The sequence below is a fragment of the Monodon monoceros genome, unplaced genomic scaffold (genome assembly GCF_005190385.1).
Source record: "Monodon monoceros isolate NGI ecotype Baffin Bay Population unplaced genomic scaffold, NGI_Narwhal_1 Super_Scaffold_5, whole genome shotgun sequence".
In the NCBI taxonomy this organism is placed as follows: Eukaryota; Metazoa; Chordata; class Mammalia; order Artiodactyla; family Monodontidae; genus Monodon; species Monodon monoceros.
The window spans coordinates 58,429,045-58,445,875 of record NW_021703782.1 but is presented as its reverse complement, the minus strand read 5'-3'; the positions used below and the strand labels follow the sequence as shown (position 1 = coordinate 58,445,875).

At 42.6% G+C, this 16,831-nt stretch overlaps 1 protein-coding gene across 1 annotated transcript in view; it reads left to right on the top strand.

The window, feature by feature from the left end:
- Positions 1-16,831, top strand: part of RCL1 (RNA terminal phosphate cyclase like 1) — a 62,127-nt gene that overhangs the window by 17,196 nt on the left and 28,100 nt on the right. The window contains exons 3-5 of the mRNA XM_029201385.1: positions 288-463; positions 6,029-6,103; positions 7,048-7,172. Coding sequence (XP_029057218.1) covers positions 288-463; positions 6,029-6,103; positions 7,048-7,172 — 376 coding nt within the window. The remainder of the gene's footprint in view (positions 1-287; positions 464-6,028; positions 6,104-7,047; positions 7,173-16,831) is intronic.

Sequence of the window (16,831 nt, the reverse complement as noted above, 5' to 3'; positions counted from 1 at the left end):
TGTTAGGATATCTCCTCTGTGCCCTGCCATGGCTTTGACAGTTCAGATGGCTCAGGGAGAGGTTTAATTTATTACTGTTTATTAAATTACACTCACAGTTTATTATTGTTACAGGGGCTTGACAGTAATGAGTCAGCTTTTGGAGTGAAGTATGTGGACTCTTAGGAATGGCATTTTGAACTCTCTTGGATGCCCTTGCCAGACTTTCCCCTTGGGACTTACTGCCTTCGTTGCCTTTGTGACACTAAGTTTTTTTTTCCTGCTGACTTTCTTTTCTCCGGTGTAAGGAACCACCTTATATTATCAGCCTGGCCTCTTGTATGGTGGGTCTGTGGAACATGACTGCAGCATCCTTCGCGGCATTGGGTATTATCTGGAAAGTCTTCTCTGCCTGGCTCCATTTATGAAGCACCCGCTGAGAATAGTTCTGCGAGGAGTGACCAATGACCAGGTGGACCCTTCGGTGAGTAATGAGGCCATACCAAGATGTGAGTTTTATTTGTCTCTTGTCACAACCCAACATTTGAGAAACCAGTTCCTGATAACACACAGGTGTATTGTAGAGAGTGTTTTGTTATTTACCTAGAAATTTAGAGGTTGATCACTCCAGGAGGGAGATGAGCCAAGACTCATAATCACCACATTCAGTCACCATGGTTAATGTTCGTCAAGGTGCCTTTCGTTGTCACGTCTAAGAACCTTCAGAACAGATGCTTGCCGTCTCATCGTGGTTGACATGAAATATGACTCTGTTGGCTGAAGTGCATGAGATTGGAATTTTCAAAAGGTCGTATGATGGTTGAGGTTGGAAGGCAGCAGACCAACATTTTAGGCCGAGAATAACATCTCCTTGGGATTGCTGCAGCATGATCTGGACTCAGGCTTCAGCCATACACTTTAGGACTTCCTTCTTCTGAGAAGAGTCTGCAGGTATAGAAAAAGGGCACAAGGGCAGGGAAGGTATATATGAGCGTTGCTAGTTTTGGGGCACCAGCACACTTCTTATTAAGCGTGCTAATTTTCCTGCCTGTGTAGGGAGGATAGCTTAATATACAGATAGAGTAGTCATTGTGGCTACCACAGCTGTCTTAATGCCAGTCTGGGATGGGTTTGTTTTGTATGTGTGTGTGGGAGGGTGAAGCAGAAGGTGAGGGAGATTAACTGATTAGAGCAGGCCTGCCTTAGGCCTCTCGTAGTGGGGCAACGATCCCTCCCTTCGGCTGCTCTGCTGTTCAGAGAAGCTGTCTTCAAGCTGAGGGCCATGACGTGAAGTTCCCACTGAGGACGCTTATCTTCACCTCTGCAGACATTGGACCAAGACCACTGAAGGGGTGGCTTCTGAGGCAGAACGTAAAGTGTGTGGCTTCCCTAACCAGGGAAGTCCAATTAGGTGGTGCAGTTAGCCCCAAAGTGGGGACTGCTGGTATTTACCAGGGCACTGACTAGGGTATAAACACAGTTAATATGTTCTTAGGCATTAAGAGAATTATTCCCCAATTCTTGAATTCAGGTACATAAACTCTTCTCAGGATCCTGAGTACAGTGCAAGATCTGAAATTCTTAGCTGTATAGGAATGTTGCATAAACTGTTTAGAATTTTAAAGTAATTTCAAATGATTGCTTTTTTCCAGAAGATTCTAGGAAATGGGTCCTTCAGTTAAAAGTATGAGAGGAGATCTCTACCATTTCCAATTGGGATGGGAAGGGGAAGGTGCCTTGAATGCTGGGAAAAGGCCCTGAAGCAGACAGGAGACGCTGGCACTGTGTGTCCCAGTTTTGTTCTCTTTCTGTAATTGCCAGTGATCTTAAAAGCTTTTATCACTGGCAGTATTAAAATTTACATATTAACAGTGACAAAGATTAATTGATGAATTCCCTAGAAAGGATACTTAATTCTTTTTTTTGCAGAGTATTAAAAACCTTTTTTTGTTTGTTTGTTTTCACATGCCACAGGACTTTCTGCTTTTGCTAGCTGCATGACTAAAATGACCTTCGTTAGTACCTGGCTCCAGCCCAGGATAAAATAAATACATCCAATCCCGGATAAAGAGTAACTTCTTCAACCTGTGGCTTCTTCATTTTGAACTTTCTCTTTAATGTGTGGTTTCCCCATCAGTTTATGTCCACATCTACTGTCTGCACACAAGGATGAATACGATGAGTTCTGCCCGTAGGGAACGTGGTCTCATGGGGTGGACAACTGTGAACACAGCTAGGGAGGCTACAAGGCTGAATACCTCTGGGCTCTGGTAGAAGCACAAGCAAAGTGCTGAGGGCTAGGGAGGGCTTTCTGGAGGAAGGGAAGCCCCAGAGTCAGTCATGGTTTTAGGAAGGTAACTATGGAGGTTGAGAGAAGGATGAATTGCAGAGGTGTCAACTGATTTGAACATTATGCAGAGGGGAGTGGAAGGGTAGGGACAGATATGAAGGGCAGTGTGGAGGGAGGGACTTCATAACTATATAACTAATTGGAGATGGGATAGGAGGAAGGGATCATAAATAACTCCATGATTTCTGTCCTGGTTGACTTGAAGGATAGTGATCAGAAAGAGGAAAATTGTGGTGGGGTGATGGATGGTGTGTTTGATTTTAGTCCTGTTTCCTGAGATATTGGTGGGACATCCCTAGGGGATGTCCAGTTGAAAGTTGGAAATTATTGTCTGGAGCCTCAGAGATAGGTCATCAGGATCTTACCTACTGACATTTCATTCCCTAGGAGACCGAGATTGACCAGTGCCGAGACTGAACACTGGCGGCTTTTTGGCTCAGTTAATCTGACAGGTGTTTTTCCTTTGGCCTGTACAGTGTGCTGGTAGTGGTGGTGGTGTGTGTATCTGAATTGGTTGTTCATGTTTGAAACCCCAGAGTTTACATGGTAGTAGGTTGGTGTGGCAGCGCTGGATGGCTATTTCTCCACGACAGCCATCTGTTGGAGCTGAGGAGCACCTGCCCTCTTTGGATGAGGCATGAGATCTTCAGCTGCATACAGGTCTTAGCTGACCTCATCATTCATTTAACTTCCCTTTTTGGCCTCTGTGGGCAGTAGAATTTTGGCCCCATGGTTCCAGGGACTGAGAATAATAAAGAAGATGAATGAGTGTGTAAGGTGTCAGTTGGGGGAAGAGGAGCTGCAGACAGTGACTGTGGAGATAGAAGTATTTGGAGAAGCCAAGCAGGAGTTGAATTCTGAGAAGCCAGGGATGATCCAAGAGTCAATCTTTGCAGGATTTGAGTTGGAATTGGGCAGGGAGATTCAGCAGTGAGACGTTTTATTGACCTTTGAGAGAGCAGTGCCATTGGAATGCAGGGGCAGGCACAGGTTCAGAATGAGTAGGAAATAGAACCATGGAAGGTTAGGAGATTCTTCCAGAAGTTAGATAGGATGATTCCTTAAGAGCTGAGGTTGGGAATTTTTAAACGAACAAAACTTGGACTTGTTTGTAGGCTGAGGCGAAGGTGTAATGGAGAAGGAAAGAGTTGAAATAAAAAGGGTAGGGGGGGCTTCCCTGGTGGCGCAGTGGTTGAGAGTCCGCCTGCCGATGCAGGGGACACGGGTTCGTGCCCCGGTCCGGGAAGATCCCACGTGCCGCGGAGCTGCTGGGCCTGTGAGCCATGGCCGCTGAGCCTGCGCGTCCGGAGCCTGTGCTCTGCAATGGGAGAGGCCGCAACAGTGAGAGGCCCGCGTACCGCAAAAAAAAAAAAAAAAAAAAAGGGTAGGGGGATTTAATAAGGGTAGCTCTGCAGACATCCAACAAGGATGAGAGTTGAAAGCGGCAGCGATGGGATGTGCCATATAAAGGGGTAGGGACATTTTTCCTTGGAGTCAAAAAGATAGGAAATGGGGAGAAATTTTGAGAAGAAAACTTCTAGGAGGTCTCCTTTGAATTTCAGTGATTTGATATTAGAGCCCCCAGTAGATATTTACTGGTGCCAACAGCTGGCCATTTGGTGTGTGAAGAGTCCATTCTTTTTTAGTACTGTCCTGAAAGGGTAAAGAAGTCTACTGTGTGCTGGGCACTGTTCTAGGTATACTTACGTCTGTATCCATATTTATTTGATTTGTGAGAGGAGGTGGGTGTTCTTATCACTGTTTCAGACAAGGGAACTGAAGAGCAGGTTGCTCCCCTTTTTCTGTTTGGTGCGGCCTGATCATATTTCTACCTGTTGATTGACTGACTGGACTGTAAGGGTGACACCTTTGCCCTGAGCTTCTACTTGGGTCAGACTTCTGCCTTTCCTCTCTGAGCACAGAGTCACAGCCCAGTTTCCGTTAAGCAAAACCTACAGACCACCCTCGCCCTGCTAGAACCAGTGTGTGGAGCCAGGGGAGGCTATGGAACTTGTCCAGTCCAGCCCCTCTTTATACAGCAGGAAGCCGAGGCCTTGGGGAGGTAATGTCCAGGTCTCAGAGCTGGTAAGAGGCAGAGTGGGGCTTCAGCCCACAACTGCTTTTCCAGCCATTGTCACACCAAACCGAGTTGCCTGCCTTCCATGTCAGATGGAGAGTGACTTAGGAGACAGGACCACATCTGGAGTTACACTTGGGCTCCTGGCTGACCCTCAGAGTCAATTTGACCTCATCCTTTATGGCTCCAGGTGTAAGTAGGATGACCTGAAGGGATATTCTGTTCTCTTGCGCTTCTCTTCCCCAAGAGAGCTGGAGGCTGCCTAGTTCCAGGAGTCATGTGGGCAAGAGTGTCCTGCATTCTTGCAGCCCTCACGTTTTCCAGAATCTGGCTTGGCCTTCTCCCCAACTGCCCTTAACACTAGCCTAGACTGATTCATCTTGGTTCTGGCAATCCCAAATGCATATTTTAAGTTTGTGGGTGTGTGTAGCTTTAATATTTAATTGAAATGAGCTCAGCTCATCTTTAATGAATTTTCCCAGTAACTACTTCTGCCCCACCTCATCCATGCTGAACATGTTCCTAGGCTTCATAGGTCATTGCTACCTCTGGTTAATTTTCTGATATGAGAATATTTAGCTGGGGCGCATTCTCTGCTGTAAAGACTTGCTGGAGTATCGTTCTATTGACCCTTAGCACGTTAGAGTTGGTAGCAACTCGGAGACAGGCAGGCTGAGCTCCTTACCTTAGAGACAAGGAAATTTAGACAGTTGAGATTTTCTTGTTTGAGGCCACGCAGCTAACTGGAGACAGAGCCTGGGCCAGGATCAGGGCTTTTCCCTGCAGCCTCTGCTTGGGCCGCTTGTGCCCTCAGCGCCTCCTGCTATAGAGTCAGCCCCCGCAGGGCCGAGAAACATCTCTTGTTCCATTGGGAACAAGCAAGGGATTGCTGTTCTTTCGCAAGTTGCCATTGATTTGAATGTCATCTTATCCTCTATGAGCAATCCACAAATGAACAAGAAGGGGTTTTGATTGAGGAGGAGATAACAGTTACACTTGGCACTGTCTTGTCATCAACTGTGGATGCTGTCATTGCACTTTGGGGTTTGTGTTGCTTCGTGCAGTTTGAGGCTGTCCTTCCCCCGAGGCCCTCACTGCTTTGTAGAATCACCACCTTTAAATGCCTTTGTGGTGGGTGTCAGCAGGATTCTTAGGTAGGACTCTTAGGTTGAATAGTTCATTTGATTTGCTTTAGTCTCGAGTGCCACCAGCTCTAAACATTAAACAGTCATGTTGGAAAAAGAATACTAAAACAGGTGATTTTCTTGCATAGTGTTTATACTTACTAAGACTGAGCACAGATCTCTGTTTTCTGTATGAGCCCAGCAGTTTCTTGGTGCTTTTTGCCTGATGCACGTGATGCTCATGATGACTCATAAGGTAGGTGTATGATATTGTAAATGTGGAAAAGGGGCCCACAAGAGCCAGTGGCTTATAAAGTCACAGTCTATACTCGGGAGCAGAGCCGGCCCACACCCTCAGTTGTAAGCCAGCCTCTTTTCTCTTTACTAGACTGCTTCATCTACCTGGAGGCTAAGCCTTCACCTGCTTCGCGGGCTCTTTCTTCTTTCCATCTCTCAAGGTTTAACTAAGCTTTTCTTTTTTCTGAAATAATTCTACAGGTTGATGTTCTTAAGGCAACAGCGCTCCCTCTATTGAAACAGTTTGGGATTGATGGTGAATCGTTTGAGTTAAAGGTAAGAATGTACAATTGTTAGTGGTATATACCAGTGTGAAAGATTTTCTTACCAACTCATTGGAAGAGCTATATGCCTCACGTGTGTGTGGCACATTTGCAGTCGCCATTTATTAGAAGACCCACAGGATTCATGAACCAAACATTGCAGACTTTGAGCTGAAAGGGACCCTTTAGTAATGACAGGAGTAGCCAGCATTTATACTGCACTTACTTCGTGGTAGGCGATGTTGTAAGTATTCTACATGTATTAATTCCTTGGCTCATAACAACTCAGCTAATAAGTAGTAGAGCCAGGATTCTGACCATGCTGCCTCTCTGATCTAGATCATTTATCTTAATTTGTGTCCGGAGCCTCCCAACGTGAATGTCCCTGAGAATTTTTAGTACGTTACTTTCAAAACTTAGTCGAAGTAATTTAAGCATCTGTTTGTTTGCTATTTAAGGGAATTACATCAATCCAATGTGATAACACTGGATATCTTAAGCTGTTTAGCATCTCTATTTTTTAAAATGATGTTTTTAAACAAGGAAAATGACTTCATTTTTACTTAATAATGTAGAGTTTTGATAGATCAGTTAATTCCAGAGAAGGAGAAAAGGGTTCCTGATGGTTAAGAAGTGGGACAAGCTGATGAACTAGGCCAGTCCCTCATTTTAAGGTTGAACAAACAGGTTCTGGTGGTGAAGTGACCTGTCTGGCTTTGACTGGACCATGCAGGCTCTGTGTCCACTGCTCTTTCCGACATACCACACAGTCTCCTTGCTTAACACATGCCCCTGTGGAGCTAACATCAGGTGCTGTTCATCTTGAAGGGATTGACAAGTTGTGTATGAAAGAGCTTGCTGCTTTCTAATGGTGGTTTTCATTCTTGGTGTAAACCAGCCAGGTTGGGTGTCATCCACTCTACTGAACCCTCACCTCTTCTTTCTCACTTGGTGCAGATTGTGCGACGGGGAATGCTCCCTGGAGGAGGAGGCGAAGTGTTTTTCTCATGTCCTGTAAGGAAGGTCCTGAAGCCCATTCAGCTCACAGATCCAGGAAAGATCAAACGTATCAGAGGAATGGCGTATCCTTTGCATTTGCTTCAGATTTCTTATTTTTTTCTTGCCTCCCTAAGATAAGAATAACGCATAACGATTTACTTCTTCCCAGGGTTATTTACATTTTAGACAACAATCTTGGAAAAGTCTTAATAATTAATTTATAATTATTGGCTGAGATAGGATATTTTATTACCTGCCTCACCATAACTAGATTGACTGATTGATTCATTTATTTTTTCAGTTAACACTTAAGCAAACAGCTCCAGTGTAGGTGACATTATCCTGAGGGCTTCGATTTGGGGGCCACCAATGCATCGCAGTTCCTCCCTCAGAAGAGCTCATCGTCTGGTGAAGGAAACAAATATACAAACACAGAATTCTGCTATAATGTGTAAAGTGATATAGATGATGTGCAGTGGGTTGGGGGAGCTAAGAGTAAAGAGTAGCAAATTTGTCTGGAAGATGTGGGAGGAATGAATAATAATGAATAACATCTGCCATTTATTAAGTGCTTACTCTTTGTGCACTATGATAATTTATACACTTTATTTTTTAAAAACCACTTTATTGAGGTGTGATTGACATACAAAAAGCTGTATTTATTTAATGTGTACAACACGATGAATTTGGAGATACGTATATACCTGTGAAACCATCAACGTGATCAGTGCCATAAACATATCTGTCACCTCCAAAAGTTTCTTTTCACCGTCTTTATTATTTTACATTTTTAAAATTTTAATTGTTTTGTGATAAGAACACTTAACATAAGATCTACCCTTCTAGCAAATTTTTAAGTATAGAATACAGGCATTACAGTGTACAGTAGGTCTCTAGGACTTATTTAGGTTCCTCATATAAATGGGATCATGTAGTGTTTGTTCTTCTTTGTCTGGTTTATTTCATTTAGCATAATGTCCTCCAGGTTCACCCATGTTGTCACAAAGGACAGCATTTCCTTTTTTAAGACGGAATAATATTCCATTGCATGCAAATATCACATTTTCTTTATCCATTTGTTTGTCAATGGACATGTAGGTTGCTTTCATGCCTTGGCTATTGTGAATAATGCTGAAAAGAGTATTGAAATGTGTGTATATTTCTTTGAGATCCTGATTTCAATTCCTTTTGATATACATCCAGAAGTGGGATTGCTGGATCAAATGGTTAGTTCTATTTTTAATTTCTCAAGGAATCGCCATACTGTTTTCCATAGTGGCTACACTAACCTATATTCCCACTAACAGTATACAAGGATTCCCTTTTCTCACCAACACCTGTTATTTATTTATTTATTTTTTGATAATTGCCATCCTAATGGGGTGAGGTGATATCTCAGTATGGTTTTGATTTGTAGTTCCCTGGTGATTAGTGATTGTTGAGTACCTTTCCATGTTCCTGTTGGCCATTTGTATGTCTTTTTGGGAGAAATGTCTGTTCAGGTCTTTTGCCCATTTTTAAATTGGGTTGTCTGTTTATTTTGCTACTAAGTTGTATGAGTGTCTTATATTTGGGTATTAATCATATATATGAATTTCAGACATTTTCTCTCATTACATAGGTTGCCTTTTCACTTTGTTGTTTCTTTTGCCTGTGTTTTGGTATTCAAGAAATCATTGCCAAAGCTAAAAATCTTCCCCACTATGTTTTCTTCTAGTTTTACAGTTTCAAGTCTTATGTTTGTCTTTAGTCCATTTTGAGTCCATCTTTGTATGTGGTGTAAGATGAGTCCAGTTTCATTCTTTTGCATGTAGGTATCCAGTTTTCCCTACACTGTTTATTGAAGAGAATATCCTTTCCCCATTGTGTATTCTTGGCATCCTAGTTGAAGATCAGGTGGCCAGATATGCATAGGTTTATTTCTGGGCCCTCTGTTCTGTTCTATTGGTCTATATGTCTGTTTTTATGCCAATGACATGCTGTTTTGATTTTTGTAGCTTTGTAACATATTTTGAAATCAGGACCTGTGATGCCTCCAGCTTTATTCTTCTTGCTCAAAATTGCTTTGGCTATTTGGAGTCCTTTTTGGTTCCTTGTAAATTTTAGGATTTTTTTTTCTATTTTTATTAAAAAGAACATTGGGATTTTGATAGGGATTGCATTGAATCTGCAGACTGCTTTGGAAAATATGGACATTTTAACAATAATTCTTCCAACCCATGAACATGGACTGTCTTTCCATTTAAAGAGTCTTTTAAAATGTCTTTCATCAGTGTTTTATAGTTTTCAGTGTATAAGTCTTTAGCTTCCTTGGTGAAGTTTATTCCTAAGTGTTTAGGTTTTTTTTAATGCTATTGTAAATAGGATTGTTTCCTTGATTTTCTTTGCAGGTAGTTTGTTGTTAGTATGTAGAAATGCAAATGATTTTTGTATGTTGATTTTGTATCCTGCAACTTTATTGAATTCATTTATTAGTTTTAATAATTTTTCTTTTTTTTTTTTTTGATCCATTCTTTAGGGTTTCTACATATAAGATCATGTCATCTGCAAACAGATAATTTTACTTTTTCCTTTCCAATTCGGATGCCTTTTCTTTCTTTTTCTTGCCGAATTACTCTGGCTAGGACTTCTAGTACTATGTTGAATAGGAGTGGCAAGAGTGGGAATCCTTGCTTTGTTCTAAATCTTATAGGAAAAACTTTCAGTTTTTCACCATTAAAGATGATGTTAGCTTTGGGCTTTTCATATACGGTCTTTATTGTGTTGAGGTAAGTTTCTTCCATGCTTAATTTGTTGAGAGTTTTTTTTTTTTTTTTTTTTTTTTTTCAGTATGCAGGCCTCTCACTGCTGTGGCCTCTCCCGTTGCGGAGCACAGGCTCCAGACGTGCAGGCCCAGCAGCCATGGCTCACGGGCCCAGCTGCTCTGCAGCATGTGGGATCCTCCTGGACCGGGACACGAACCCGCGTCCCCTGCATCGGCAGGCGGACCCTCAACCACTGCGCCACCAGGGAAGCCCCTGTTGAGAGTTTTTATCATGAAAGAATGTTAAATTTTGTCAAATGCTTTTTCTGCAACTATTGAGACAATGATGTAATTCTTATCCTTCATTCTGTTAATGTGGTGTATCACATTGATTGGTTTGCATTTGTTGAACCATTCTTGCATCCCAGGGATAAGTGCCAGTCCATCATGGCGTATGATCCTTTTAATGTGCTGTTGAATTCAGTTTGCTAATACTTGTTGAGGTTTTTTGCATGCATGTTCATCAGAGATGTTGGCCTATAGTTTTCTTTTCTTGTATTGTCTTTGTCTGGCTTTGGTGATGCTGGGCTTGCAAAATGAGTTTGGAAGTTTTTCCTGTTTGATTTTTTAGAAGTTGAAGGATTGATGTTAATTCTTCTTTAAATGTTTGGCAGAATTCACCAGTGGATTCATCTGCTGAAGCCATCTGGTACTGGGCTTTTCTTTGTTGGGAAGTTTTGGTTACTGATTTAGCCTCCTTACATGTAATTGGTTCAAGCTCTGTGTTCTTGATTCAGACTTGATAGGTATTAGGTTTATTCATTTCTTGTAGGTTGTCCAATTTGTTGGCATATAATCATTCATAATAGTCCCTTGTGATCTTTTTCAATTTCTGTGGCATCAGTTGTAATGTTTCCTTTCATTTCTGATTTTACTTATTTGAGTCTTCTCTTAGTCTAGCTAAAGGTTTGTCAATTTTGTTTATCTTTTCAAAAAATCAGCTGTTTTGTTGATTTTTTTCCTATCGTTTTTCTATTTTATTTATATCTACTCTGATCTTCTGCTAACTTTGAATGTGGTTTCTTCTTTTTCTAGTGTAAAGTTAGGCTGTTTATTTGAGATCTTTCTTCTTTTGTAGAAAGAATGTAAGCTCTTATCACTGTAAAATTCCTTCTTAGTATTCCTTTTGTTGCATTTCATAAATTTTGGTTTGTTCTGTTTTCATTTGTCTCAAGATATGCTCTAATTTCCCTTTTTGATTTCTTTGACCCAATATTTGTTCAGAAGCATGTTTCTAATTTTCATGTATTTGAATTTTCCCATTTTCTTGCTGTTATTGATATCTAGTTTCATTCCATTGTGGTTGGAAAAGATACTTGGGGTGATTTCATCCTTCTTAAGTTTGTTGAGACTTTGTTCTGTGACCTACCATGTGATCCTGGAGAATGTTCCACGTGTGCTTGAGAAGAATGTGTATTCTGCTACTGGTGGCTGGATGTTCTGTATATGTCTGTTGGTTCTCTTTGGTTTATAGTGTTCAAGTCTGCTGTTTCCTTACTGATTTTCTTTCTGATTGTTCTATCCATTATTGAAAGTGGGGTACTGAAGTCTCTTATTATTGCATTGCTGTCTATTTCTCCATTCAGATTTGTGGATGTTTGCTTTATATATTTAGGTGGTCTGATGTTGAGTGCATGTATTTATATAACTGTTATATCTTCTGGTTCAATTGAGCCTTTTACTGTTATATAATAACCTTTGTCTCTAGTGACTTTGAAGTCTTTTTTGGCTTAAAGTCTATTTTGTTTGATATAAGTATAGTCACCCCTGCTCTTCTTTGGTTACCATTTGCATGGAATATCTTTTTCTGTGCCTTCACTTTCAGCCTATTTATGTCCTTATATCAAAAGTGAGTCTCTTGTGGACAGCATGTAGTTGGATCTTGTTTTATCCATTCAGCCACTCTATGTCTTTTGATTGTGGAGTTTAATACATTTATATTTTATATACTTTATTCTTAAGCCTCAAAGTGAGTTTGAATTCTCTTACATCCTGTTTTGTAGATGGGGAAACTGAGGCTTCAAAAGGAATTTGCTCCCACGTCATACTGCTAGTAATGGTAGAGCTGGGATTTGAACCCTGTGTCTGTTAAAAGCCCAGGCTTTTAACCTCTGCTTTTTCCTATAGAGAGGACAGGGCATTTGGACTGAGCCTTGAAGAATAAAGGCTTGTAAAATGGGGCAAAGAAGGCAGAGTTCTTCAGGCAGAAATGTGGGCCTGTGTGGAGGGAGCAGTGCACAGTGGTTCTGGGGAGTGGCAGGCAACGTGGTGTGGCCTGAATGCAGGTCAGTCAGGGGTGTTTGGTAGTAGAAGATGGGACAAAAAGTTGGGGCAGGAGCCTGTAAAGGTGGGAGGCTGTGCCGAGGAGTCGACCTTCATTCAGAGTCAGTAATCTTCTTTTGGAGAGAGAATTTTCACATCAAGCAGATAACTGGTGGTACCGAAAGAACTTTTGGCTATTTTTGGCTCGTTGTAGAAATTTTGGTAGGTGCAAGTAAAAAAAACAAACAAAAAACCATCTAATCACCTGATGGCAATCACTTAGAGGCAAAGATAGTGGGGAATTATCATGCCCTAAAGAGAGCCGGTGAGGGTAGGGGCTGGGGGACAGGTGAGGGCTGCTAGTTTATGGAGGTCCTAGAGGCAGGATGGATAGGATGCAGCGATCACCTGGGTCTGTGCTAGAGGAACAGGGAATCCTTGAGTGTGACTTTGATGTTTCTCACTTATGCACCTGAATAGAAATATTTTGTTCAGATAGAAGCTACAAATGTTTGGAGTGGGGTGTGGCCGTGTGGGTGGTGGTGAAGATAAGTTTAGTTTTATTCATGTTGGGTTTGGTGGTCCCAGGTAGGTAAGTCTAGAAAGGACTTACTAGAAGTTAGGAATGTAGAACTGTAACTGAGGGGCCAGGAGAGCTAGAAATGAAAGATTTGGAGTCAGGTACCATGTAGAAGGCAGGGAGGAGGGTGGAACCATGAGAAGTCACTAAGACTTGAAAGCAAAAGCAAAGTAAGTGCCCCCAGGAAGGAAGACTAGGGAAAATCAGAGAGTTGAGAGGAGAATAAGGAAATCAAATAACTATATTTCATTTTAAAAAAAATACATAAAAATAAAAAAAAATTTTTAAACTACACTGAGGTACCATCTCTCACTAATCAGACTGGTAAAAAACTAAAGTTTGACATCATATTCTGTTGAAAGGCTGGTGGGAAGGTGAGACAGTATAACCCCTATGGTTAAGAATTTGACAATATCTAGCAAAATTCCCAGAAATCAAGGAAGCTGTCAAAGGCTACTAGAGTCATGTCAACTAGACACAGAAGCCAACTTGAAGAGGCTCCTACTAGCCAAAGGTGGGACAATCCAACCACCAATAGGAACAATTACAGTCGATCGAAACACATTAAATAAGTTTACATCCACAAATAAATTATGATACTTAAAAAAAATAAACCTTTATTCATCACACTTGGAAATCAACTCTTTCTTTTGAAAATTGGTAGAGACAAGCATTTATTCTGCTTTTCCTGTACAAACTGATGAAGGGAAGTTGGTGAGGGAAAGTCTGTGTTTAGCAGGGATGTTAACTTTTTGTTTACGAATAAATTGCAAATCGTTTTTTTCCTAAAAAGAGGTAAAAAAGAAAATGTAGCTTCTTGGAAGCCCACCCAGGTCAGCGCCTTAGAAGGGCTCAGAGGAGTCAGCATTAGGATTGGGGGGCAAGCTGAGGGACTCACAGCAGGCTGCCACTGATACCCCTGGGAGCTCTTTCCAGAGGGTGGTAGAGGCAGAGGCCAGATAACCAGTTCTCGGTTGCAGGGTGATGGAGGGAAATGATGAAGAGCAGAGGCCACTCTTTCAAGAACTTTGACAAGAAAGAGAATAGAAGGAAAGATAAGGTGGTGACTTGAGGAAGAGACTTGAGAAGATTCCCTTCCTTTTTAACAAAAAGGTTGGTGATGATTTGAGTATTTTTGTAGCTTGGGTAAAGTAGATTTATATATGGGAGAGGGAGACTGATAAAGCAAGGTAACAAGGTGATTAAAGCACAGGTACTAGAGTCACACAAATGTGGATTCTAACTGGCTTTGCCACTCACTGGTGGAGATGTTTGGCCCCAAGCCTTGCTTGACACATTTATCATTGGGCCCGCTTACGACTACTGTATGGGGCTGTAAAGAAGGTTAAATGAGGTAATAGATGTATGATACAAGACACTGGGGTGATATATAAGTAAGTGTTTCGTAAGTTGTGGCTGCTGTTATTTTTATTATTGTTTGAAAATGGCAGGTATATGGTAAGGATGGAGCAGTCTGACGATGATTGGAAGCCAGTGGGAGGAGTTTTCAATTTTACTGAGTTAGGGTGGGTTCTAGGATAAGGGGATCAGCACGGGTATGATAAGGGAATGTAACAGGGGTGGTAAAGATGTGCTGTCACAGTGGCATAGGGGCCACTATTGGGGGTGGGGTGCCCATAGTAACTAAAGATAAGAAAAAGGCTGTGGGACTTCAATAAGGGCTCAGCTGAAGCGAAATGTTATCATGGTGCCAGCTGCATGGCCGTGGGTCCAGCAGCAGTTGGCAGCCTAGAAGGAGAAGTAGAGGAGGCAAGAGGGCCATTTTCATCCAGGGCTGGGTGTGGATTGACAGGGTGAGTGGGTTATGCAGAAGGACGGGTTAGAGGGCGTATTGGTGAGCGTGGCATTGGAGTGACAGCCAGTGCGTTCTTTACTGAGTAATGCAGCAGGGGCTCGCCAGCCTGGAGAAAGCACCTGGTCATGGGTTTGGAATCCTTAGCAGGTTTAATGGAAGTAGATATGTGTGCTGTGTAGAAGAACAAGAAATTATGTTTAGGGAACTGTGTTTTGGGGTTTCAGATATTAAGAGTGGTAGAATTCTAGGTACCAACAAGATCTGGGTGAGGGCAAGTGTTAGAGGTGGGGTGGGGTGGGGGCTGGATGGGGTTGGGTGTGGCTTTCCTGGTGGGAATTTGACATAGTGGGGTGGACCAGGTTGTATGCTTCTTGGGGTGATAGGGGCTTAAAGTCAAGTTTTGTATTTCTCAGGAGGTTTTGGGGTGGTCCTTCTTGGAGGAAAAGAAGTATGGAGTGGACTAACTTTTCAGAGGCCTTGAGTAGATTGAACAGTGAGTGGTGAGGGCACGGTATGGGGGCATGGCATAGCCACAGGGCAGAGAGAGCCATTGATGAGATAAAAGATCAAACTTGGGGTGCTACCTGAAGTTCTTTGTAGGCATCTTCAAGAACAGAGGAATTTATAACAAAGCTTCTTCCATGGATTATGGTCAAGACCTGTGTATATGAGGAGAGAATGGGGGAGAAATGGCTCCTGTCCTGGGGAGCCCCCAGGTTGATGGATACTTCCATTGATGACCCAAGGTGATGTTCAACTCTCAAGTTCTCCGATTCAGAGGAGGTAGAAACAGGTTATAGAGAGATGGAAATGTGATGTGAGTAGGTGGGTTTTTTTTTTTTTTTTTAATATGCCTGTTCTGCTTGACCCATGTCAGTTACTTATAGCTCAACCTCATTCTAATTAACATTGTATTTCACTATGTAAAGAATTCCAAATTAAACCCTGTTGATAGCCATTGGGGGGTCTTCTGTTTTTCACTGTTGCCAAAAATGCTGCAGTTGATGGGTTAATAGCCTTGTAAACGGAGTTCCTACACACTCTCAGGACTATTTCAGTTTGTTTTTTCTCTTTTGAGATTTGTTTCCTCAGTGCTATGTCGTGGCAGTGAACTCTGCTTGGAATCCATTCTCTCTAGTTTGGAAATGTGATTTCCAGCATGTGTTCTGTTTGTTTACCACAGTCCTGTGGTAACAACGTGGGTTTCACAGAGGCAGTTACAGTGGGATCCCACCTGTACTCGCTATACTGGGTGCAGAAGCCTTGTGAGAGTTTTGAAGCCTTTGATGAAGACGGCGGGAAACGGGGTTGTACAGTGTCTTACATAAAAGCCGAAAGAGCTGTTGTGCCCCGGGCACCTGGGGTGCAACATTGTTCCTCCCCGGCTTCTCTCTCGTGTTCTTCGAGCCTTCCCTGTGTAGACTCTGAGCCGGAAGGATGCCAGTGAGGTCCCAAGCCCCTCACCTTCCTTGAGGCTGGGGGTAGGACACCTGAACGCTGCCCGATACAGCCCCGACTCTAGAGCCTTCCTCTGAACTCCCCAGGAGAGTTGACACAGCGCCCTTGCCCAGATCCCTGTCTACAAACCAAACGTTCCAGCCACTGGTCTGCAAAGCTGCCTATTTCTTGAACACCTCAAAGGAATGTGAGTTTGAATTGAGATCACCTTCTTGGCCAACTTTGGAGCCTGGGAAAAAAAAGCTGCCTTTGGGAAAAGCTTTAGCTGGTTTCGTGGTTTGTTACTTGCAAGGCTGGTTAATGGTTGGGCTGAGCTTGGAGGTTGTATTCCCCATAGGAGGGCTCGAGCTGGGAGAACTAGCCCCGCTTTCTGGTGTGTGTTTGTGGTTTTAACTGGGCTCCCCGATGCCCCCTTCCAACCCCCACCCCAACCCCGCAGCCCACCCACCGCAGCAGAGTGCATCTCTCTGACTGATTGGCCAGGGATTGGGAGGGAGCTGGTGGTGTTCCTGCCAGCAGCTGTGACTGGACAGTGCGGTTGCCTTTTATTTACTGCCACCCACTCTCATTCTCCCCCTGCCTGAGAGAGAAAGGAACACTGTTTTAGTTTTGTGATGCTGTCCCAGTAGCTCATGACTGGGTACATAAGAGTTAAGTGAAGAAGCTGGCAGAAGAGGGGCGTGAGGTAGAATTTGTTGGACAATCTGGTTTCCTTTCTCTAACTATAGGGAAGGTACTTAGAGAATCAGTCTCTTTCTTTGTACACACAAACACAAACACACACACACACACACACACACACACACACACACACACACACACA